General features: G+C 39.6%; 1 protein-coding gene across 7 annotated transcripts in view; it reads left to right on the top strand.

The window, feature by feature from the left end:
* Positions 1-26,549, top strand: part of SLC4A10 (solute carrier family 4 member 10) — a 202,862-nt gene that overhangs the window by 30,670 nt on the left and 145,643 nt on the right. For 5 of the 7 annotated variants that reach the window (XM_089519886.1, XM_089519891.1, XM_089519885.1 and 2 more), the window contains exon 2: positions 4,069-4,155. The exons of 1 other annotated variant lie outside the window; for it this stretch is intronic. In XM_089519886.1, the coding sequence (XP_089376012.1) occupies positions 4,069-4,155 (87 nt within the window). Of the gene's footprint in view, positions 1-4,068; positions 4,156-21,087; positions 21,396-26,549 lie in introns of those variants that run through there. One more of the 7 variants, XM_089519889.1, reaches the window with a different exon arrangement.

The raw sequence follows: 26,549 nt of genomic DNA, 5'->3' as shown, positions 1-26,549 counted from the left end.
TCAGGGGAAGGGGATATAAAATGGATGGAGTTTTTAGCTGGTAAATTAGTAACTTGGATAGGGGATTGCCAATGAATATCAGGCTCTGTTGGCTATATTTCAGACAAAGAACTGATGAAAACCACCTCTGAGTAATCCTTGCCTAAGAAAACTCTGTGAAATTCAGGAGGTCACTATAAGTTGACAGGTGAGTTGAGGGCACACACACAGAGTTTATAGCGAAGACTTAAATTCAGCAAACAAATTTAAATGGCAATTTAACATGAATTTCTTAGTTGCCTTTTTTGCCTTTCTAACATAAATGTAATCAAATTAGATTTATTTACCTTCTTAATAATCAATGAAGCACACTAATAATTTTTCTACTGACTTCCTCACCTTTGGATATTCTTCCTTCGCCATTTAGTGAGATCACAACTTTGTAACTATAAAAGTAACTAAAAGGTACTATTACACCACAAAAGAATACACCACTATATTACAGTTGTAACTAAGGTGGGGTACAGACCACTCAGAAGAGGCGCCTCCTTGGCACCTCTCTCTGCTAGACAGCTGTGCCGCAGCATACAAAGAAAAGGAGCTCAAAAAAGCGGCTCCTTTTTGCTGTGCCGCAAAGCACCAAAGAAGCAGCTGCAATGTAACAATTACACGCGCCGTGTGTAAGGCGCTGCGTAACGGCAGTGCATGCATGGCATGCTAGGGTTGTGGGGCATGTGCACATGCCACCCCGACACAACCCTAACACGTCGTGGACGCACCACAAAGGGCCCATCTGGAGAGGGCCATAGTTTTGTTGGGAAAAATCCTCTATGACAATTTATGAATCCATAACCTAGACTTACGTAATTGTGACTGTTACGTAGTCACTATACCTATGTAGCCCATAGGTTACTGCCCCAAATCATACTTAGTGGGCACAACTGCTGCGATTGACAGAGGGTTTGTTCCCATTAGTTGAGAAGCAGCTGGCTGATGTTCTCAGCCTTCCTTGTGCAAGCATTTTCCAGAATGAGGGAGAATTGCAACAGGGCTCCTGTTTCTGACAGTCACACTGGAAATTACTCATGGGGGGGGGCATGGCAGTCTGCTGCTTCCTAGGCAACAAGGAATAGCTCCACATTAATCACAGCTGTGGCTTCTTGTTAGGTGGGATGGGGGAGGTCAGACTAGGCTCCCTGTGTAGCATTATAGCTACAGTACTTACACATACATATCTCCGATGTAGGATTCTGGCTGTTATTCCTTAATTATTGGGGGTGGGTGGGTGGGGGAGAATTACTTACAAATACTTCATTGTTCGAAATAAGTTACTTCCAAGTTCTGCATACCAGTGATCTTGATTTACTTGGACTTAAGTCAGACTCATGTTGCTTCAGTGACTCAACTTGGACTCGATTCTGCAATAAATGACACAATGACTCGACTTTATTCACGGCTTGTATATTTTAGTGACTGACTTGCTGGACTTGATTCAGTAATATAACACACTCATCCAGAAACATTATTGAATGAAAATGGTCTGCTGAGTAGACCTAAATCTCTGCCTCAAGTCCAGAATGCAAGGTGCATTTCTTGGAGGGGGAAGATAAAATGTGGCAGTGGGCTTGAGATGGAAGGATTCTTCTAAAGCTTTTTAAAAGTTTTAGAAAGCTCTTTCAATATGCAGTGGGGACAGACTGCTGAGTAGACCACAATCCCTGCCTCAAGCCCATTGCCTAATGTATTTGCCTTTCCGCTTCATGCTGTAGGTTATATTTTTCAAAGAAGGCAAAACCACCTCTGAGTCTTTCTTGCCTAAGAAAACACTATGAAATTCATGAGGTTGCATAAGTTGACAGGAAACTTGAAGGTGTGTGCATGTGGGTGCGGGTGCTTATAAACACACACACACCACACACACACAATCAATCTTAACTGTGCTTTATTGAAACTACGGCCCGTTACAGACAGCCCAAAAAGGGCGGTCTTGGGCCGCTGCCAAACCGCAGCAGCCAAACCGTGCGACTCCTCCATGCTGTAAAGAAGGAGCACGAAAATCGTGCTCCTTCCGGCAACCTGGAAGAGACGCCACAAGTGCCAAAGCGCGCACTCGTGGCGTTACTTCCGGGCCGCGACGTGCGGACGCAGAGTGTCCGCTATGTCAAAATGGTGGCGGCCATGTGGAACGGCCGCTGCCATTTGTTACGGACTCTGTCTGTAATAGGAGTAGGGGCATCTAGAAGAGACGCCCCTTTTTCAAACTGGGACGTCCTGAGGACATCCAAAATGGCGGTGTGTAACGTGCCTACAATTTGATTTAACCCTTTTGAGTAATTTTGAGTGCTATTCTATAAGGTGAAAAAATAATATAAAGCAACTGTCATGAAACAAAAAGTTCATTATATTGGTTTATTTCAACAAAATGTAATCATAATCACAGTTTAGAGGTCAGATATATGGCTAAACTGAGGCTAACTTAAGATATACCTCTACTGAAAGAGGAAAGGGGGAGGGAGGAGTTGGAAATGCAAGAGCTCCAAGCTCTTCTGTGTTTTGCTCTTGTAATGCTAAGCTATGATTTAGGGGCTGTGCAAACAGCCAGATCGAGTCTGTGGCAACCGCACGCGACAACCCAATCTGGCCTTTCCAGGGCTCAAAAAAGAGCCTCAAAAAGTGGTTCCTTTTTGCACCCTGGAAAGGGCATGATAGCTGCAGCACCGCAGCCATACAGCAGTCCTTCGACGCATCGTTCTGCTGATGCAGCGTCGAAGGAGCACTGTGACACTGTGCGCCATGTGGTGTGGCATGATGCATCACAACGCCCTGGGGCAGAGCCAGGGCATATGGCATGGAGATTTTATGCCCCGACTCCGCCCTCCCAGCCATCCTTTCAGGCCAGTTTGAAGAGCCCCTTAGTGTCACTGGAGGCTTCCTTGCTAGTGGGACAGTGAAATCTCTCTGGGTTAATGGAGTTGTCCAAGATGCTGAGCCTATTTTGGATACTGGGTATCCAGCACTTTGGATAGCTCCTTGAAAGTTCAGATTACAGCTTGGAGCCAGTAACATGGAAGCCACCGACCACCACTGTTAACATCCAAATACAGCTGCTGCCGCTGCTGCTGTGTCCACACCCTGCACATAGACATAACCCTGTGTGCATGTGTAGCGTCCATACCCTGGAAAAGAATTATGAGGTGGAATATTCTAGAGAATTGTCTTATACAGCTGAAACAGTCATGCAAAAACATTGTTCATTTGCCACCTTGTGTTATGTTTTGCCAGCCATGTGCAATATCAACTACAGTGTATATTCGACTATAAATTGACCTCATGTGTAAGTCAAGGGCAGTTGTGGGGGCCAAAATTATTGATTTTGACATGACCCATGAATGTGGGTGTATGCAACAAAGGATGTAAAACTTGAGGGCATATAACAAAGGATGTAAAGAATGAAGAAAAGGAAAATGATGCCAAAGAACTACAGTAAGTGGTGGCTGTGTGATATATGTGGGAGGAAACCAGGCATAGGCAGAATCAAGACATGTCACATATGTCAAAAAGGATGAAAAGGCAATGCAAAAAAGGCAACTGTGTTAGCAATGATTACAGACTTTATCTTTAATGTGATAACTTTGCCTAATTTTAATCCAGAAAAGGTGACCAACATACAGAAACGTCTTATTCAAAACCTGATTCCTCTTGGTCCACTTTTGATGGAAAGCACCAAAGAGCTGCCACCATTGCCATTTTCCCTCCCAGGCATTCAAAACGGTAAAAAGTGGTGCAGCAACAGATTAGAGTGAGTTGGTGCTTCTTTTAAGTGCTCCCATGACAAACTAAGCTCTTGACTTTGGCTGCTCTACTCAGTTAAGGAGATGGTTCCTTTTTTTGGATAAGAGTTGAAATACAGTATTTACATTGAGCCATGGTAAAGTCGAATAAGGTTTTTTTGGGGTCAATTTTTGGACTAAAATTTCTAGATTTATACATGAGTATATACAGTACTGCCTATGAACTTAATTGTGCTTGAATGTGATAGTTTTATCACCTGAAGCAAAATGTTACAATGACACCCCTCCTCCCATACAGGAGCACAGAGAGGAAGACTGGAGGCAGGAAAATTATGCCTCCTCTGGAATCAGCTGCCCAAACTCTACATCATCATGTCACCTCATGGTAAGAATGACCCTGAGAATAATAACGTTTTATAACTGAATGGTTAGTCTTTTGGTCATGCAACAACCAGTGTGTGTGTGTGTGTGCTCCTCTCCACTGGAGCCCCTGGGCACCCCAAAAAAGTGAAGGAAAAGAAAGTTCCATCAATAGACTAAAATCATATTCAAGTAGTTGTGTTGATTATTTCCCAAATGTGAGTCATTTTATATAGGATCTGTGTTTGTGTGGTCGGCCATTTTTCTTTCTTTCTTTTGATCTGATATATTTATTAGTCACCTTTGCAAGTCCAGGTCTCTGAAGGCACTTTGCAATATGAAAATAGGAAAATTCCATATCATATTATAAAAACATTTTAAATTTAAAGAGGTAATTTATGCTTTAATTATCTTTCTTTTAGATTACTATAATGTACGTTATGTGAGGCTGCCCTTGGAAAGTGTTTGGAAACTACTCTAGTGCAAAAATTCTGTGGCCAGACTAGAGATTGTAAGCCCCCCACCCTCCCACCCCCTCAAAAAACCTGGAAAAAATCAGGGGAAAAACCTGTTTTATCCCGTTTTTTCCTGGAAGATTTTTTTCCCCTGAAAAATTGGAAAAAAATGAAAATGGAAGAAAATCAATTATGGAATGTTTTATTTTAATGTGATGAATATTATCTTTAAGACAAGGTGTTCATCTATTCTCCAGATTATTTCTAAAAACTATTTACAGTATCAGATTATTCTAATGCCTGTGCACTGAGTGAGGGGAAGCACTGAGTGCATTTCTTTTCCACTGAGTGAGAACAGACCTAGATTACAAAATGAACTCTCCAGTGCAAGAACAAGATGCATTTTGTAGACAAGATGACACCTGAAGATCAGGAAAAAATTGATCAAGCTCTTGCAAGAGCAATATGTTCTTCTGGAACACCATTTTCAATAACTGAAAATACATATTGGCAGGAAACTTTGAATTTATTAAGACCATCATACCATTTGACCAGCTGACATTCTTTGAGCAAGCCTCTTTTGGAGTCAGAATATGAGTGTGTAATGGAATCTGTTCAAGGAAAAATCAACAATGTGCTGTGTTTTGCACTACTTACAGACAGATGGACAAATGTGAGAGGAGAAGGAATTACAAATTTTGTGATATCAACACCAGTTTTTGGAAGCATTGAAACAGGAGACAACAGACATACTGCAGAGTATATCAGTTGTAAAATATGGGAAGTCTTACAGAAAATTGGGAGCAATACAGTATTTTCCCTTTGCTGATTGAAAAGGCCAGCAATATGAAAGCAGCATGGGAGATCATGATGGATAAGTATCCACATATTACTGCAATAGGATGCACATCTCATAGGGTAAACTTGCTTCTTAATGATATTATGAAACTGAACACCCTTCAAATGATCTATTGACAAGCAAAAGAAGTTATAAAACATGTCAAAACTACTCATATTGTAGCTGCAGTTTTCAAGAAGAAGCAAGTAGGAAAAAAAGCAAATAATAAAATAGTGACACTGAAGCTCTGTAGTAAAACTCAGTGGGGTCGAGTTGTGATCTCCTTTTAAAGTTGACTAAAAAATAAAGAAGCTCTTCAAGAAACAGTAATAGTTAAAGATCATAAAGTACCCAGGTGTGTTAGAACATGTCTTCTCGGTTCAACTGCAGAATTCCCTAAAGATTCTAAAGCCAATTTCTGCAGCAATCACTGCATCTGAATCAGACAGAGCATTTCTGTCAGTAATTCCTTGTCAAATGGCCAAGATAAAAGAGAATCTCAGTGTATCTCCACTTACAGCTGTAGAAAAAAAATAAAGTGAAAGATTTTATTTTAAAAAGAGAAGAATTTTGTTCGCATCCAATTCATGCTGCTGCAAATCTGTTAGATCCAAGATTCAAAGGTGGTAATATAAGTGACAATAGCACTGCTACTGAATTTGACTGGATTACAAAAAAAGTATCACACTTAAGGACTTGATTTTGGGAAGGTACTTGCAAACATTGCAGGATATATTTATATATTTATTTATTTTGAGTATTTATACTCCACTCTTCAGCCACAAAAGCTCTCAGAGTGGCTTACATTTTTTTTAAATTAGACAGTTTCCTGCCCTTAGGCTTACAATCTAAAAAGACATGACCCAAAAGGATAAGGAAATGGTGGTGGAAATAGGATCAATTTATAGAGTATCTTCAGTGATTTGGTCCAGGAATGCAATCTGGGATTCTGCCAAACACATCCCTCCTGCAACATGGTGGCAAGGTCTTTGCACATTGAAGTCTCTGACTCCTCTTGCTTCTTGCCTTCTTCAGATTCCTCCACCTTCTGCAGCATGAGAAAGAATCTGGTCTATGTTTGTAAACACTCACACTAAATCAAAAAATAAACTGACATATGAAAGGGTCGAGAAACTTATTTCAATCCGGGCAAAACTTTGGTTTCCAGAAATCCATGATAACTGTGATCATGACAAACGTAACGAAGCAGAAGAAGAGATTGAAACTGATACTAATAACTATAGCTAAGAAAACAAATCTGATTAAATTTCGTGCCTATTCATTAAATCTCAGTCCCTCCTCTTCCGTTCCACACACTTCCCCCCTCTCAATTATTTTTATGGGAATGGGTGCTTTATGTCTATTTAATACCATGGAGAAGAAATATATATATATATATATATATATATATATTACTAATGTTGATGATTTCTTCTGTGTCTTTCTTTCTTTTTCACTACTCCACGTAAACTAACAAAACCAAAGTTCAGGAGATTATTATTCCATTTGTGTATGTGTATACACACACACACACACACACACACACACACACACACACACACATATATATATATATGTAAATTCTGTTTGTATAATTAAAATCTACCACTGATACCTTTATTGGCCAACCGAAATGCACAGTATATTCATTGCAAACTTTTGAAGCTCTTTGGGCTTCTTCATTAGGCAAGATATTACAACAGGAGAAGGTAAAAAAACAACAACCAACAATTAGAGATGTTAGATGCCTACATGTTGTTTCAGTCCTTAGTAAAGATGTGATGCTGGGGAGGATATCTTTTGAAGGCATGCTCCTCCTCCTTCTGAACATACAGCAATAGGGAGATTTTCAAAATCCAGGAAATTTAAAGTCCATTTGCATCTCAACAGGAAATCCTCTTTTACAGTCCAATATGTCTCCATACCAGTGAGTTTGAATATAGTGTATTTTAATATACCAATTGTGATAATTTATACCAAATCAAATTGTACATACAGCCAGCCCTTCTTATACATGGATTTTTTTATACATGGATTCAAGCATCCACGGTTTGAAAATGTTCAAAAAAGTATAAATTTCAAATATCAACCCTTGATTTTCCATTTTTTATAAGGGATGCCATTTTGCTTTGTCATTATATTTAATGGGACTTGAGCTTTCACAGATTTTGTTATCCATGGGGGATCTTGGAACCAAACCCCAGCATTTAACAAGGGTCCACCATAGTCACATTTTATGTTCCTAAAGTAACAGAGTGACTTTCAATGTATAAAAAGAGCTAATGTTGCATTTTTTCAATTTTTCTGAAAATTTATCATTTTTTCTGAACACATTTGGACATGTTCTGAACATGTTTGGATGCTGTGTTTGGTGGTCCCTATGTAGCATGCAGCTGCAGACAAGTCCACCAAACGCAGCATCTAAACACGAATCAAGTAACACAAGAGACACTGCAGACTGGGTCAGCCAGAAAAATCAGCAGTGGCAGAACACATTACAAACCATCCTGGGCACAAAATGCTATTTGAAAACACTGAAATTCTGGACCATGTCAACCACTACCAGGTCAGGATGCACAGGGAAGACATTGAAATCCACAAACACCTGGACAATTTCAACAGGAAAGAGGAATCCCTTAAAGTAAACAAGGTTTGGCTACCAGTCCTGAAAGATAGCAAGATAAAGACAAATGCAAATGAGAAATCTCCCAGGGTCAGGGGTTTTCCCAGCAGACAATGAGCACTAATCAAGCAGACATTAGTCCTCTTGTGCAGACCCTCACACCCCAGGACTGCTATTAGCAACCAACAATACACATGCAAATCACTCCTGCCTTTCCAGATCACACAATATATATAGCCATGTCCTTTCCAGGCAAACATTCTCTGAAGATGCCAGCCACAGATGCTGGCGAAATGTCAGAAAGAAACTCTGCTAGAACATGGCCACATAGCCCGAAAAACCCACAAAAAACTAAGTTTAAAAGCCTCTTCAGAAGAACCTCAGCAGTCGTGAGTGAACCTCTATTCGGGAGCAGGGGTTTTTGTCTCCATCTGTTTCCAGACTTGGCAGTAGCATTTGCTTTCTTGGCTGGCAGTCTTCTGCATGTGGACTCAATTTTCCCCTAGCACTAACACAGCTAGCCATGGGGGAAGGGAAGGGGGCAGGCTTTTCCTCTGTTCCCCCTTGTGTTGGATACTGTCAATGTTCAGGCGACTCTGGGGCCACCATAGAAAATAATGGGATTTAACTGTACACGTTTTTCCCCATACGCACGGGATGTGTGTGTGTCTAGAATGGATCCCCTGCATATAGGAAGGGGCCACTGTATTAAAGTTAGAATTGTACATGCCATAATTTTCCCCATTTCTATGTATGAAAGTGAAAGCTGGGCAGTGAAGAAAACAAATAGGAAGAGAATCAACTCATGTCAGATGTGGTGCTGGGGAAATGTTCTGTGGATATTGTGGATTGCTAAAAAGACAAAGAAATGGGTCCTACAGCAAATCAAGCCTGAACTCTCTCTAGAAGCCAAGATAACTAAACTGAGGCTGTCATTACTTGGGACATATAATGAAAAGACATGACTCCCTAGAAAAAACAATAATGCTTGGTAAAGTAGATTGCAGTATGAAAAGAGGAAGACCACTTTCCAGATGGAATCAAGAAAGCTACAGCAAGACTTGAGCAGCGTGGTTGAAGACAGGGGGACTTGGAGGTCTCTCATTCATAGTGTCCCCAGAAATTGAGGTCAACTTGACAGCAGTTAACAACTAATTTGTTTCATACTTGTGATTCATTCTTTGTTCCAGAATGAAATCTCCCTGGACAATGCTTTTGCTAGGGTCAGAGTCCCAGTGCACTTCCAGAAAGTGGCTCTTTCTGAATGTGGAATTGCCTGTAGCCTGAGCTCCCTTTTCCACAATCTCCAGCAAGATTGCTGTCCCAGTGCCAGTAACACAAGTCTTGGGACAGTGGGAATTGGAGGTAGTGAAAATTGAGTGGGGCCACATCTGAAACGACCAAGAACTGCATGTGGTGCCCCAAGTTGTGCTCCTTTCCAATAGAATATTTCATAGAGAAAACAAAACTACATGCCAGGGGCTGTGAGGCAACTTACATAACCCTTTTTATAAGAAGAGACAAAGGCATAGCTACAGAGGAAAATATCTGTTATAGCCTTGTATAGAAATGCAAGCTCTTATTGTGTGAGGGCACTTCTATTTGCAGGTCTTTGGATCCAAATAGTGGTGGGCAAAGCGTGGTGCTTCACATGCTGTTGTGCTGCAACACTCATTTTTCTTCACTGCTGGCTCTATTGGCAAGAGCTGCTGGGCATTGTAGTCCAATCATGCCTAGAAGTCCACACTAAGCTCACTCCCGCAATCAAAGTTTTCTGAATTCCTGTGTTATAATTTGTATTTACTTTATCAAATATGGCATATTTTGTAGGAACGTTAGTCTCAGATTATTAATCCCAGGAAGGGGGGCAAAATGCTTGTGACATTTGTTTGGTTGGCTTTGGATACTGTCTACTTCTAATTATGGGTGAGGGTGGTACCATTTCAGGATAAGGGTAGCTCTGCCTTTTCAGCAGGCACTGCATCATCTTAGCTTTGATGTTTTGACCCAATGGCATCCCCGCACCAGGTGACACCGGGTGGGAAGGGAGGGCAGGACCTCTGGGAGGGGCAGGGCTTCTGGTCCCAGACTTCTGGTGGAGTTTGTGGAAATCTAGGGCTGGAAGGACATCCGTGAGGGCTGCGGCCACATCACCGCGGACCCGGGGAGAGTGAGTGCAAGTCTGGGGAGAGTGGGTATGGGCCCAAGGGAGTGCCGGCATGGCCCAGGGAGAGAGGACATGGCCCAGGGAGAGCTGTCACATGCCACAGCAGCTCTTGCAGGGGGGGGCAGAGGAGTCCCATGTGGGCCAAAACAATTCCTGAGGCGGTGGGGAGATGACTGGCTATCACCCTCCATCCTGGGGTGTCACCCCCCCTTCTAGTGTGTCACCTGGTGCGGTCTGCATCCCCTGCACCTCTCCAGTGACTTTATTGCTCTGACCTCTCCCAATGAAAGATACGAAGGGATATAGAAATGGATTAAATAAGAGAGATTAATTTATTCCAGCACAATATGCCCCAAAGAAGAGGACAACATTTTACTCAGGCCTAAATGTGACATCATATTAGTGTTTGTATGTACAGCACTGTGTAAATATACAGCACTATATAAATAAAGTATAATAATAGTAATAATGGAGAAAAACAGTATGCCAGGGAGTTTCCATTGTTCCCCCACTTGCACAAGCAACATTACATTCTGCAGTTATATGGACATGTTCTAGGGCCAGTTGTGCAATCTGTTGTGCATCTGGAAACGGCATTAGATTCTGTCCATGCGCACAATATGAAACTATGTGCTCATGGATGCAATGGTATTTGTATTTAATACAATGTATTACCTTAGTGTTCAAAAATAGAGAAATAATGCTGGATCAGTCCATCTAGTCTAGCATCTTGATCCACATACCAGAAAATTGGGGGGAAATAGTAGGTTTGTGAAGGGTCTCCAACAAGTCTTTGAAATCCTTTGGCTTCAGATTCATTGCATTTTGGAACCATTATGGTATAGTAGTTTGGGTGTTGAATCCTCAATTGGTCTTAGAAACCCACTGGGAAATTCACATTCTCTAAGTCTCAGGGGAAGGCAATGGTACCCTCCCTCTGAACAAACCTTGCTAAAAAAACCCTGTGATAGGTTTGCCCAAGGGTTGTCATAAATCAGAAATAATTTGAAAGTGTACAACAACAAAACTCATTCATGTTCTCCATGTTGGCTGTGCTGAGTAACAAACTGGCAAACATCTGGAATCAAGTGCTGATGGACATGTAGATGACTTGAGAAATTCAGAGGCTCCTGAATTTAAAAATGGCCTGGACCTTAGATGAACAATGAGGAAGGAGTAGACTTATTTCACCATTAGCTGCATCAGGGAGGATCCTTGCAATTGTTTCATTCTTTCTATTGACTGAGAATTAGCCCTCTTCCACTTTTGCACTCTTGTAACCTGAAGGTTATATATTAATGCTGAGCAAACATTAAGTCTGGGGTATGAGACGCTTCCTTTATGTTGTTTTTTTGAGTTCTCTGTCGTTTTTCTTAAGAAAGCTTTAGCTTGTTCTGGATTCGAGATTTTATTTCTTTTCTGACTCCACCAGAAGGTCAAATCTTCTGGTGTTTCCCATCTATATGGAATGTTTTCTTTTCTTAGGAATGTTGTTAGGGGAATATATTCTTTTCTTTTTTTCAAGATACGGCCTGGCATATCTTTCAAAATTTCAACTTCATGATTTTTAACAGTAAAAGGAGATTCATTATGCGTAGCCAGAAATAAGTCCTGTACCCTTTTTCTTACAAAATAGATGGCCACATTGCGAGAGAATCCTTTTTGTCTAGAAATCATAGAATTAATCCGATAAAGTTTATCAATTTCGTCATTGAAAAAAATAGGGTCTTTTTTCAAAAAATTTGCAATTTCTGGTATTAATTTTTCCCCCAAATCTTCATTTTGTTCTTCTGGGATTCCTCTGATTTTAATACATTTCTCTCTTAATTTTTGTTCCCAGGCCGCTTTTTCGTCTAATTCTTCTTCTTTCTTATTCATTAATTTTGCAAATTCTGACTCAAGTTTCTCAGCTCTGAATTCCACGATTTCCACTCTTTGTTTTATCTTATGGTTATCTGCTATTAAAGTGCCTACTTTCTGATTAAGTTCTCTCAAATCTGCACGTATTTCCTGCTTAATTTCTTTTTAAAAATTATTCATTTCTTTTGCTAGATTCTGGGAAAGACTAATTGATAAATTGTCTATTTTGTCCATCAAAAGTTGATTCATTTCTAGTATTTGTAGTTTGTCCGTGGAGAGTTTCCTTTGATTATTTACTTTCTGAGATTGTTGTCTAGTATTCATAGTCTTTTATCGCCCCACCTGTAAAACAGTAGGGGTACAGAACCTCTTTTCCCCAACAAAAGGAAAGATTAGTTAAGAACAGCTTATGCAATTTCACAAGGTAAATTACAATCTCTTGAACAATAGATACAATTTTATCCCTCTGTAGTTATCAATTCAAGAACCCATAAAATTATTAATTAATCAATAATAAAAATCACCAATATAATCTACTGTAATCTAACTGCTTAGATACAATACACTTAATCTATTTCCTCTTAATATATATTATTCGATGACCCAAAATCACAATATAATACTTTAAGTCTCACTTTCTGCCTTTTTGTTTCTCTGTCCTTTCACTGTATGTTCAATTAAATTACCATACTATATCTACTAAACCCTAGTGTTTTCAAACTCAATTTTCCCTCCCCTGTTCCCTTTGTCCAAATATCCCAAATATCTTCCCTTCTTCTCAAGAAAAAAGGCCCTTATTAATAAGTCCTCAGTTTAAGTTCTTCAATTTCAATCCCAGTTCAATCTATGTGTCTATTGTCTCCTATTATCTATACCTCCAAATCCTCCTTTCACTGTTCCCCAGTCTTTACAGACCCGTCTGCTCTTTCAAACTTTTCTTCTGCTACTCATCTACCTTCCCGCTTGACTCCTCTATCTTGGTCCTTCTGTTGTCTTCTTTCGTCGCACTGTCTTGCAATTTATCATTTCCGTCTCTTTCCTCCAGCTATTCTTCTATCGTTACACCTTCCTTCCCTTTATTCTCTCCACCTCAGTCTTCCAGCTCCACTTCCGTCATCACTCTATCCTTCAATTTGTCTTTCTTTGTCTCAATCCTCCAACTCTAGTTCCGTTGTCACTCTATCCTTCGCCTTGTTATCTCTATCTCAGTCCTCCGGACTCTACTTCCGTCGTCGCTCTATCCTTCCCCTTGTTATCTCTGGTTCAGTCCTCCAACTTTACTTCCGTCGTCATTCTATCCTTCACCTTGTTATCTCTGGCTCAGTCCTCCAACTTTACTTCCGTCGTCGCTCTATCCTTCGCCTTGTTATCTCTATCTCAGTCCTCCGGACTCTACTTCCGTCGTCGCTCTATCCTTCACCTTGTTGTCTCAGTCTCAGTCCTCCACCTTTACTTCCGTCGTCGCTCTATCTTTTGCCTTGTTGTCTCTACTGCAGTCCTCCAACTTCACTTCCATCGACACTCTGTCCGTCAAAACTTTTTCTTCAACCCTTCAATCTATTTTCCGGCAATGCTCTATCCCTTCACTCCTCTTTCCTTCCAGATTCCTCCACGCTCCATGCTCCATGCTCCACACTCCTTTCTCTCCTTCTTCCTACCCCTCCCTTCCAGAGCACCACGCCACCCCAGACTAGAGACTCCTCCACTTCCAACCTTTATCCGGAGGGAGTGCTTCTTATCTTGACACAGGTGGGTTCTCAGGGACAGCGAGATTAACTATTTCTTATCCGCTGAGTCTCCTTGTTACTAATAAAAATTTCTAAGTCCTTTGAAGGTATCCTTTAATTTATTAATTTAATTTATTGTGTCCATCTATAGTTCGTTTTTGTTCTGCTTCTTGTTGAAGAAAGTGCTTCAGGGCTGAAATTGTATTCCTTATATTACTGACTCTATTTTCTTAAACTACACAATCCATTCAAACAGTATTTTTTTTCTTCTTTCCCCGGTCTAACGTTTGTAGTGAAGTTGTTATTCGCCCGGATCCGGTAGCCTTATACTTTATCCAATTCCTACTAGCAAGCCAAAAGTTGTCTTAATTGGTGGTGTCTCTGTGCAATAAATCACTTTTGCCTATATATCGAGCGTGAAATGCTCAACAGACCCCTGCTCTGGATCTTCCATTCTCCCCACTTAGCGGTTTGAACTTACTCTCTTCCAGCCGCAGTTGGGTCTTCCGAAGAGTCCCCTCTGATTCCCCCAACCGTCAGGGGAATTTCTCGGCTAACCAGAAATCCCTTTCTGGGACCGAGGCTTGACAATGGTAAAGACGTCTCCGCAGCACCCTCGGAGTTCGTCTTAGCGAGGCGCCATCACAACCGGAAGTCCACAATTCAGAGTTTTAATATGTACTGTTTTTAAGAGCCTTTATCTTTTTAATTGTATTTTCTTTTAATGAGTAAGTGATGTGTTTTAATACTGTACTAGTTTAATTCTATTTTAATGCTTACTTTTGTATATTTTTAATTGTATTGTTCTTTTAATTTGTAAGCCACTTTGTGCCCCAATTTTGAAGAAAAAGCAGGGTATAAACAAATTCATTAATAAATAATTACCATTATGTAAGACAGGCCCTACTAAGAATTTGGTTAAAATTTAAGCCTAGATTGTGCAAAAAACATCCTTCATAGGCATCTCCACACAAACCATTATATAAAAGAAAAACAATTAAAGAATTTGGCGGGGCAACATATAAAGAATTATTGGTAGTGGATGGGGATTAAAAACAAGAGAAGAATTAGCAGGATAGGGGTTGAATTGTACCTTGTATTTGCATAAATAATTTACTGAAAGATTCAAAATGGACTTAAAATTAGAGGGTTTTGAAATTAATGTCAGATTTTGATAAGATTGCGTGTTTAGAAAACAACCACACTATTGTAAAAAAAAGAGAGAGAGAGAGCGAGTAAAACTATTGCTAAGTATTGAAATGGAAGGATAACTTGTTAAAGATAATATGATTAAATTGGCCCAGAACATTGGTCACTCAGTTCAGCTGGAAAACTAGGAAAGGGCTGAATTATAGATTAAAGGAAAATTGGTATAAAATGCTTCACAGATGGCAGCTCATTGCAGTTAAACTAGCAAAGATGTTCAAAGACCAAAGCAACAAATGCTGGAAAGGTACAATTAGTGTTGGAATATTTTGCCATACCTGGTGGTCCTGTTCTAGGCCGAAATCAACAAATCAATGTCAGATATCCTAAGGATCAAACTTCAGTTAAGTCCAGGATTTTACTTATTAAACATGATTGATGAGCACATTGAAAAGAAGCACGAAAGAATGGTTTTATACATGGTGTCTTGCATTTGCACAGAAATGGAAAGACAGCATTCCCTCTCTAGCGGACTGGTTTCTTAATTTGTAAGACCTAGGTGAATTGGACAAACTGTCCTGTCTACTTAGACAAGGATCAACAAGCTTTACTAAAGAATGGGAACCGTTAATAACTTAATTACATGAAAAGCGGGGTGTTGCATATACTCTGGGATTTGATGATTAATGTTTACTTTATCATTATGTTCTTTAAGATTTCAGTGTATTTTATGTTTGGATAAGATAATGCAGAATCACCATTAAGAATTTAATAGATAATGATACAAAAACTGGCTTACCAAATTGTCAAAGATTTGTAACAGAATTAATGACATACTATGGAAGTATTAACAGTAGGCATAATTTGATAGGAGATTTTGTATATAGGTAGAGGTCTAAGTACGAAAACAGAAATGAAAGCCAGATTAATTAGCACCAACTCGTTGAAGATAGGATGTAATTAATGAATGTAATCGTACATTTGTAGATCAAGAATCTACTTTGTATATTTTAATACTGAAATTAAGAAAAATAAAGTAAAAAAATGGTTAGTGCAGGCCCTTCTTGCAACATTTCAAAAAGGTGAATCACTCCTCTTGGAAGGATAATTTATTCCATTCCCATGAAGAGGGTTCTGGGAAGTGGGTGTAGGAGAGTTAAGGACTGAATAAACAGCCTCAAGGGTGACTTGTAGCTGCAAGGCTTCATTTTTGTCCACCGCAATCCAGATTCACCAAGAAAAAGCCAGAATGAAGGATGTCTTTGTATTAGCTAATTTGCAGACTTAGCACAGAATTTAATCTGTTTTTAATCTTTAAAATGCAGCATCTTTAAAAGAGGTAAGACAGGAGCAAGACTGTTAGAATAAGACCCAGAATGATTTAAGGTGACTTTGAATGTTTAGTGCACTCATACATGCAAGGGACCTCATGGAATCCCATGCCTTTGTCCATGCACATCACATGTCTGAAATGGGACTCTCACACCTTTGTAGGATCAGAGAATATGTGAACATGTGATCCATATAATTGACAAGATGTATTCTCTTTTGTATGGAAAGGAGTAACAGATAGTTTGTTATCAACTCATAAAATTGAGAGAGGGAGGAGATGAAGGGGACTAAGTCACAGCTGGTGCATTTGAAACGATTAGAAAGCAAGTAATGCAGTCATCCAAGTACTTCAGAATCTATGGTGGAGGAAGGTAGGGAAGGCATCTCTGCCCCTCCCCACTCCCAAGAAGCCTAGAATTGACAGTTTAGGAAGGGAGAGGAGGCAAGGACCATCTCTGCCCGCCCCCCCACTCCCAAGCAGTACAGAATCAATGGTGGAGGAAGGGAGGGAAGGCAAGGATCAACTCTGCCCTACCCCCACCCCACCACAGTGCAGGAATTTCAAAGGGTAATAGAAGGGAGAGGGAGAGGTAGACAAAAAGAGAAGGGTAGGGGACATCAAATCAAATAAAGGGAGGTGGACACAGAGTGACCAACAGCTACTGGGCAGCAGCAGTAGTGATGGGTGGCACTGATGTTTTGAGAACAGCAGTGACACCATAGCTAATACTTGTTAGTACTGTGCACTGGGAGGTGAAGGCGATTCTCCTAGCAAGACCTTCTCACCAAGAAAACCCTAGAATAAGACAACCCCAAGAAAACAAAAAGAAAGGCCAGAACATGAACTGTGACATAAGAAGGAACAACAGAGAAGTCACAACAGACAGATGAACCGAACACATAGGAAAACTCAAAAGATGAGAAGGCAAGCAGCAGACACATTCAGTAACAAACACTATCTGAAGCAGAACCAAACATATTATAGGAACATGGATTGTGAGCCAAGGAAAGCTAGAGATAGTAAAAAAATGAAAAAGAAATGGAACACATCAACATAGCAATACTAGGAGGGAATGAGCTAAAATGGACAGGAATGGGTCATTTTGAGTCGGATAACTACACAGTGTTCTACTTAGGAGATGAAAACACAAGAAGAAATTATGTGGTCTTCATACTAAGGAAACATATGGCAAAAGCAGTCAAAGGATATAATGTTAAATCTGACCGAATCATGTCAATAATGCTCCAGGAATGGAAAACCTATAAATATCACCATAATCCAAGTATATGTACCAACCACAGAGACAAAAGAAGAAGAAATTGACATATTCTATGAAGGCGTCCACAATGAAATTGATAACATATCAGCATGGGACATCAAGCTGATCATAGGTGATTGGAACACCACAGTAGGAGGCAAAGAAGAATCAAAAGCAGTAGGAAGATTCGGATTAGGCATAAAAAATGAAGCAGGTGAGCATCTGATTTTTATGAGGCCAACAGTTTATTCATTGAAAACACCTTTTTCATACATCCAAAGAGAAGATTATACACATGGACATCACCAGATTGACAACACAAAAATAAAATAGATTATAAAATAGGAAGCAAAAGATGGAGAAGTTCCATTATGGTGGCCAAGACTAGATCAGGTGCTGTATATCCAGAGTAAGAGTAATGCTGAAGAAGAAACAAAAACCAGCCATTTTACCCAAATATGATCTGAACAACATTTCAACAAAATTTACTGATAATATAACGAAAAGATTTGAACTGTTAAACATAATCAACCAGGAACCAGAAGAACTATGGTCAGAAGCCAGAGATGAAATAAAGGAAGAATGTGAATACACACTTTCTGTGGGCAATAAGAAAGGGAAGAAACAATGGATGACAGGTAAAACATTTCAAGCAGTAATAGAAAGAAGAGAAGCAAAACAAAAGGGTGATAGGAACAAAATTAAAACCGTGAATGCAATTGTACAGTGTGCCCGCGTTATACGCAGGCGTGCCATACATGGCTTCCAGCATATGCTGGAAGCCTGCGCCGGAAGAAGCCTCAGAGCACCTGGAAGAAGTAATGGGGTGTGTGCCTGTGGTGTGCATGCTTCGCGTAAGGGAAGGGTGCACTGTACTAGTGCAAAAAGATAAAGACAATTACTATAATGATCAATTCAGAGAAATAGAAGACAACAACAAAAAAGGAAGAGTGAGAGACCTCTTCCACAAAATCCGAGAAATCAAAGGGAAGTTCAAACCAAGGCCTGGGAATACTATATGACAATAAAAAGAGCATAATTCAAGACCAGGAAGAAATAAGTAACATTGGAGGCAATACACAAAAGTCTTATAGAAAAGAGATGAGAAAATGAAAGATACATGGAATGAAGAACCATACAAAGATGAACCCTGAATTCTAAAAAGTGAAGTGAAAACTGCAATAACACTTGGGAAAAATAAATCACCAGGAACAGATGATATTCCTGCCAAACTGCTACAATCTACACTGACAGAATTTACTCTAGTGCTAACCAACATATGTCAACAAACATGTAAAACAAAAAAGTGGTCAAACTTATGTAAAACGAAAAAGTGGCCATCAGACTGGAAATGTTCAATATACAGTCAGTTCTTCTTATACACAGATTTTTTTATACACGAATTCAAGCATACACGGTTTGAAAATATTTTTAAAATGTATACATTTTCCAATATCAAACCTTGATTTTCCATTTTTTATAAGGGACACCATTTTGCTATGTCATATTTAATGTGACTTGAGCATACACAGATTTTGTTATACACGGGGGATCTTGGAACCAAACCCCAATTTATAACTAGGGTCCACTGTACATCCCAATTCACAAAATGGATCCACAAAAGACTGCAGCAACTATAGGACCATAGCATTAATTTCCCATGCAAGCAGAAGTATGCTAAAAATTCTGCAACACAGACTCCAACCATACATGGAGAGAGAAATCCCAGAGGTACAAGCAGGGTTCATAAAAGGAAGAGGTACTGAGACAATATTGCAAACAGAAGATAGCTAATGGAGCACACAAAAAAAATTCCGAAAGTAGGTCAGTGTTTGTAGACTATAGCAAAGCCTATGGCTACATAGATCATGTGTTTCCCAGTTGGCAAAGGGGTCAGGCAAGGCTGTATCCTTTCACCCTATTTGTTCAACTTGTATGCAGAATATATCATATGAAGAGCAGACATGGACACAGAAGAATGAGGAGTGAAGATAGAAGGAAAGGGGTATCAATAATCTGAGATATGCAGATAACATACTACTAACAAACCTGCAACAACTACTGAAAAAGATCAAAAAAGAAAGTGCAAAGGTAGACTTAATGCTCAACATAAAGAAAACAAAAATAATGACCACAGAAAATCAACACAGATTCAACCTAGACAATGAGGGAATTGAAATAGTAAAAGAGTTCCCATGCTTTGGGTCAAACATTGATTGGAATGAAGACTGCAGTCAAGAAACAAGAAGAAAATTAGGAATAGTGAAGGCAGCTATGAAAGAATTAGAAAAGACCCTAAAATGTAAAGATATCCTACTGAGCACAAAAGATTGAATCGTACAAGCCATTTCTCTGAAGATGCCAGCCACAGATGCAGGTGAAATGTCAGGAACAAACTCTTCTAGAACATGGCCACATAGCCCAAAACACCTACAAAAACCTATGTACAAGCCATTGTTTTCCCTATTACAGTGTACAGTTGTGAGAGCTGGATAGTGAGGAAAGCAGATAGAAGGACAATCAATTCATTTGAGATGTGATGCTGGAGAAGAGTGCTGAGGATACCATGGGTAGCCAAAAAGACAAACAAATGGCTTCTAGAACAAATCAAGCCAGAAATCTCCCTGGAAGCCAAGATGATAAAGCTGTGAATGAAACCAATGAAAATTGTGGGAAAATTCTAAAGTCATGACTTTCAGGATCTATGCCTGTTCGTCTCTTTGACCCACATATAAATCTGAGAGCAATCAATTCATTGTGATCACAATTTAAAACAACAGTGTGATTTATACTACAATATTGTGAGATGTAATCGGGTTGCACTTGCGTCTTGTTAATAAATTATTCACAGCTCTTCAAAAGAGAGCAATAAAATGCTCTGATGAAGTAAAATATGTGGCAAGGACTGAAATTCAGACATGTGATTGTTCTGTTTGGTTTGTCCTGTCATAATACTGGCATGTTTACAAGCTCTGTTGATTTCTGGGTTACTACCAGGGAACAGTGCAAAAATGCAATGAGGATACAGCTTTTTTGAAAATGCGCACACATACACAAACACACAGAAAATATAAATACATATGTAGTAGATCTGCCTTGTTAGATTGTTGCACTAGCACTTCCAGAGTACCTTAAATATCTACCTGCTTTCAAATTCCTTATAATTTCTTTCTGGTAATGTGCTTTTGCCTTACAATGGAGAGCGTTCTGTTCAGAACAGCAGCATTGCATGTTAAGAAGTGGTCATGCAAGGAAAATTGGATAACCTGGATATGTCATTTTGCCTGGCACTGTGTGTGTGTGTGTGGGTGCGCATGCATGTGCCTCTGTCTATGTCTCTCAGTTATCTGTCTGTCGTTCGCTCTCTGTTTCAGTCTCCCTCAAAGTGATCTGTGTTGTATAATGGCTGTTTTCACCTTTAATTGTCTAGAGATTAAGCAACAACATCATCATCATCCATTATGGCAACCCAAGGGTTTATAGTAACGCCAGTGAGGAGCTGAAGGATGTGGCTTGCTCTGTTTGGATGATGCAGGATTGCTTTAAGCAATAAGCTTAGTGTTTTCAGATAGCATTAACAGCATCACTGATGTAGCTCTGCCAGTCCAGTTTCGCTAGTAGATGAATGTTACTGCACTGGGAGGTGAGAGAAGTATATTGAAGATCTGGTTATTTTGAAAGCAGCACACTAATTCCTTATCAATGGAGAGACCTGATGTTTTCTTTGCCAGCCCAGAAGATGCCTGAGAGATAGCTAGCTGTGTGTGATGTTTTGTTGTAAGGCAGGGGATGCTCTCTGGGAATAAAAAGGTCATGCAGCTTGGAATCGGTGAGCCATTCCAGTCTCTAAGTCATCAGGTATGGCCTTGTTGTTTATGTTGCTTTTTCCAATTTAGTATTTCCAGTATTGTCTTTTGGATATCTTTGTTGGTTCATTTTAAAACAGCAGAAAGTCAGTGGACATCTTTATTTCTAGATGTCAATGCAGAATAGCAACAGCTTTTCTAAAATGCAAGAAGGTGTGTGTAGTTTAGATGTAAAAAAAAACCATAGCATTTTAAAAGAGGGAAAATATTTTAAACATTTTGAAATATTATTATTAAAAAGGTATTTAAAAAAAAGAAATCAAAAATGTTTTGTGTATGTTCATGTCTGTTAACGCCTATCTATCAGCAGCATAGCACAAAATATATACTATGTAACATGGTATAATAGATGAGAACCACAGGACAATGAGTAACATAGGCTTGGGACTTAACCCAGCATATATGATTACCTTTACAAAGTTCATTCACACAGTAGTATGTTAAATAGGGCTGTACCTAACTTCCATGAGAGCCCATTGTGAGCCATCCCTTTGATGAAAAAGGCCTGAAAACAGCTGATTGCACTCAGTAAGAGGACTAAGTTATTTGCAGAAGCCAGACCTTTTTCTCATTTTAAAGCCATAGCCAGAAACCTATTTGTTTCTGTTTTGTTTCATCATGGGTTGCCTTGCTCCACAGAAGAGAACTGGCATTCTCCTGCCTCTCACTGAACTGCTCAGAGAGAATTGCACATGCAAATGGCTGGTCAAAAAGGAGTCCTGGGTGATTTTAAAATATTAAAATTTTTGCCCTTTTGGGCTATGCATGTGAGCAGATTACTGTAATATTCTTTATTCTTTTACATGTAACCTTCTTCAGTACCGTTGTTATTACAGGCTAGGCTAACTGAGGCAAAGTTTCCGAAATAGTAGGCAGCTGGGTCTGTGTTTTATGTAACCTTTAAACCACCACTGTGTCAATAGCAGACTATTTTTGTGTGCTGGTGGGGGTGGAAAAAGAAAATTGGAAACACTGTAATCAGCTTAACCATTTGCATTGCAAATAGTGCTGAATTGCCAAAGGAAGAGGCTGTCGTTTGTGCATCATGTGTAACGTGTAAGGAGATTATATTTGAAAGTAGGCACAAATGTGTATGTTCTGGCAACAGTTTTGTATATCAACTTATTTGCTTCTGTCTTGTTTGCTGGACATTTCCATGGTAACTGATCAGGACAGCTTTTAAAGTGGAGAATAATATTGAGGACAACATTACCCATATCGATGTACAGCTGATGCTCAGTTTGTATAGCTGATGTTCAGACAAGTCTATGAGGTGAACCCTGAAGCCTAAGGATAAAAAATTAAGGGTTTTTGAAAGCTCATCTATATTTATAATTCAGATGGAGAGTTATATTGAAAGGGCCCTTTACTTGAACTGAAATTTAAATTTTGGATGTTTATTGCTTCCTTGGCCACTTATGTGGTCTGAAGCCATGGCTTGCTCAGGAATCTGGTTCATTCAAGTCAATCATTTTTAATTAATATATATATATATTAAAACAATATTTGGCTTGCTGCTGGTAACTATAATTGATGTGATGCCTAGTGTACTTATCCAGCTTATTTTTTTTTATTAACAGTAGGGGTGATAGACACATTCTTAATCTTGATTAGTTTTAGAATGGTTTCAATGTTACTTTTTCAGTTGCTACAAAACCATGTTTAATCTTTCAGAATTGAGTTTTGGAGAATTTTAATGCAAGGAGTACATTCTGTTTCTTGGCAGCAAACTGAAATTCCTGTAGGTTCAGGTATTTTAGTGATTTATCAGGCTAGCCTTGCTTCCCTCTCATAAAATAAGGAGCACATCGTTCTTTTGATCCCTCATAAAATCTTGTGAAGAGCTGTTTTGAGATTACTCTCAGTTCCAGCAGAAGAATATCTATGCTGTTGAAAGAAATAATTACTTTCTTGGCAAAGTTGTGAAAATGAATGTCTCTTCATTTACCTTACCCCCTTCTGTCCTCTCTCTTCCCATTTGCTTTGTTTGTCCTTAGTGACACCATCAGACATGATCTGATTGTTTGTGTGGTTTAATGACATCATATCTCAACAACATGATCTCTGATTGGCTTGGATTGCCCATGCAGGAAGATAAGAATGTCATTGAAACTGTAATAGCACAGAACATGCTTGCAGAAGAAAATATGTTTACAAACAGGGATTTACTTGAGATCATTCCCCCTCCTACTTTTCACCTGAGAACTGAAACAGGAAAAGGTCCACTATGGCCTTGGGCCATTAAGATATAATATTCTTAATCCATCAAATCATGGTCTGAAGGATGAAGAGTGTTTGGTTCATGCAATTCCTTTTTGTTTCCCCACTCTAACAAACCAGCAAACAAACCTTAGTTTATTATTAACTTGCTTGAACTGTTTTTGAATTCTGGTTTGAAAGCAAACTAGTTTTGCATAAGCCATAGGTTCCTTAGTTCAACTAAGTGGTGGCAAACTACATTTTCCTGTTGACTAAGAGGCTAAACAGACCAGCATGTGGCATGTTCACAGCATCTGGGAGGTGTGGTGTACACACAATGCATGCCCCAAGGCGCTGGGAACACCCCATGAAGCAACCCCACTGCCACACAGCAGCAGTTTTTTTGGTGCTCCGGTGGCATGGCATTTAGATGCCGCACACTGCTGGAGCTCCAAAAAACCGCCACAGTGGCGGTGGCAAAGGCACCTTTTTCCTGGCGCAAAAAGGAGCAGCTTTCTGTCCCTTCTGTTTGCGCTGGGAAAATGCCGGGTTGGGGGTGTGGTGTGGGGTTGCTGTGGTGCCGCAGCTTGTGGCTCTGTGGTGGTCCAAATCTGGCATTTTTGGACCGTCTGTTTCAGCCCTAACTAAGGGAGGCAATTGTTGCATTTAAAGGAGAAATAGGACAAGTCCCATGTTTGGCATTATGTTTGAACAAAACACATCTCTGGAATATGTTGACATTTTAAAATTTATCCATACCATCCTTAGAGATGAAGCTTATGAACTTTGGTGCAGTTCTGATATCATATAAGGATAGAAACCAGTGTTGGTAGAAGGAGTGGTTCTTTTCTGCTATTACTGTTTGCTATGGAAGAGATTGGAGTGAGTTTTGTTGTTGTTGTGTATCTTCAAGTCATTTCAAATTTCTGGCAACCCTACCATGCAGTTTTCTTCTCAAGATTTGTTCAGAGGAGGTATGCTGTTGCCTTTTCCTGAGGATGAGAGAGCGTGACTTTCATGACTGAGTGGGAACTCAAGCCCTAGATTGGAAAGGAAAACAACGGAACTGGAGTTCATTCAAAAACTACAGTCCCTACCAATGGATTGAACAAAGAAAATGGCTTTGTAAATGGTGTAGGGTAGCCTCTTGAGGATAGGGTCAGATAGTGTTGAAACACACATTTCAACGCTATCTGACCCTGTCCTCAGGAGGCCGCCCTACACCCATCTATTTTCCCTACCTACAGGCTAGTTTCCAAAGCCAAACTGGTCTTGCCACTTCATTTCCATACATAAAGGCTTGTTCCCAATGCCTTTGTTCACCATAGTTAAAACTGGTTTTGCTATTTCATTTCTATACACAAAGGATTTTTAATTTGAATTGACATTCTCACATACCAATGGCATATATTTCTCTGTCCCTGGTTTCCACTCCACCAAAATGCATCTGAGGAAGTAAACTGAAGTCTATGAAAGCTCATGCTGCCAGCTTGTTTCCTTCAGTTAGTCTCAAAGGTGCTACAAGATTTCTCTACATATTGATTTCACAGAGTAATATAGCTATATATTTGAATCCTGGTCTCCATAGTTGAAGTCCAATACTCAAACCATTATGCCACAGAAAATGGAGTGGTGTTATGACTGTAGATGGGCAAGAACATCAACACTGAGATTAACATTAATACTGACAAATGTCAAGAGAATTCTACCACTGACAAATTTCATAAATTTTGGACCTTTTGTCTAGGCAGCACTCTGAGAAAACCATATAAAAATGATCTTATGTAGAAAATAGCTTGTTATATATTTATTTTTTGTTCATAATAGTGAAAATGTTTTTTGACAGGAAATGACAATAAAACAGTGACTACAAGTTAGATTGTTTGTTTGATGATCAGTAAAAATAAGAGAGCCCTTGTTCTCTCACTAATGTTACCACTTTGAGAGGAAGTTTTGAAAGAATAAACACCGTTCAGTAAAGTATTGATAAAGAAATCAATTAATCCATTGGCTATGATGAGTTGAGTTTAAAGATGGTCAGCATATAGGATTGACTTTTATTTCTTTTTAAGTCTTGTACCTTATAGAAAATTTGAAAGGGTTTTTGGTTGACTTTCCCCCCCATGGAACCTCAAGATTAAGTTTTGAGACCCAACTAGAATAGATGCACTGTATCAATGGGATTTGCATCAGTGTTGGCTTACCAAGTTTCCATTGATATAATAAATTTAGGCCTGAAACAGACAGGCAAAAAAGTCCACTTCCTGGCTGCTTGGGGGCATGGCAATCACATGACGCACATCACAAGCCACCACCAAGTCACCCCAATCTGGAAGAACCACCCTGGAAAGGAGCAGTAAAAAAACTCTTTAAAATAGCAGCACTGGGCTGGATTGGGGCCATGTGGTTGCCGTGGCTCTGGGGTGGCCCTTATTCTCATTGAGACTAATAATTAGATTTAAGTCTGTATCTTTCCATTGTAAGGTCCAGATGTGGCAGGTCAGTGCTCTTGAACAAGGTACCCTCACTAGCAGCATTTGGAAAAATTGCATTCTGGCCATGGTGGATGGGATGTTTTGAGAATTTTTGTCCAAAGATATAATGCTTCCAAATTTTCCTCGGTAAATACCATTGATGGCTGACAGGTTCTAGTCAATGGGGACAGTGAATCTGCTCAGCAGTTTGGTCTGAACCATAAAGGGGCTATCTGAAGTGCTACATCTGTTTGGAGTGTAGGTTGAAACACCTTGGAATAAAAGTGAGGATGGATTTCCTGCCATACTGACAAGGGAGCCACCAACTATCATGCATCGATGTTATGCCCACCACGCATTGGCATACCTCCACACAGGCCTTGCCACTGACCAAGAAGAGGCGCCTATTGAAGCTGAATGGGGAAAGATTCAGGACACACAGAAGGAAGTATTTCTTCATATAGCACATAGTT

Source organism: Sceloporus occidentalis, unplaced genomic scaffold, assembly GCF_023333645.1.
Source record: "Sceloporus occidentalis isolate IW3139 unplaced genomic scaffold, rSceOcc1.0.p SCAF_4, whole genome shotgun sequence".
In the NCBI taxonomy this organism is placed as follows: Eukaryota; Metazoa; Chordata; class Lepidosauria; order Squamata; family Phrynosomatidae; genus Sceloporus; species Sceloporus occidentalis.
The sequence above is the reverse complement of the archived record's forward strand: the minus strand, read 5'-3'. Positions and strand labels throughout refer to the sequence as shown.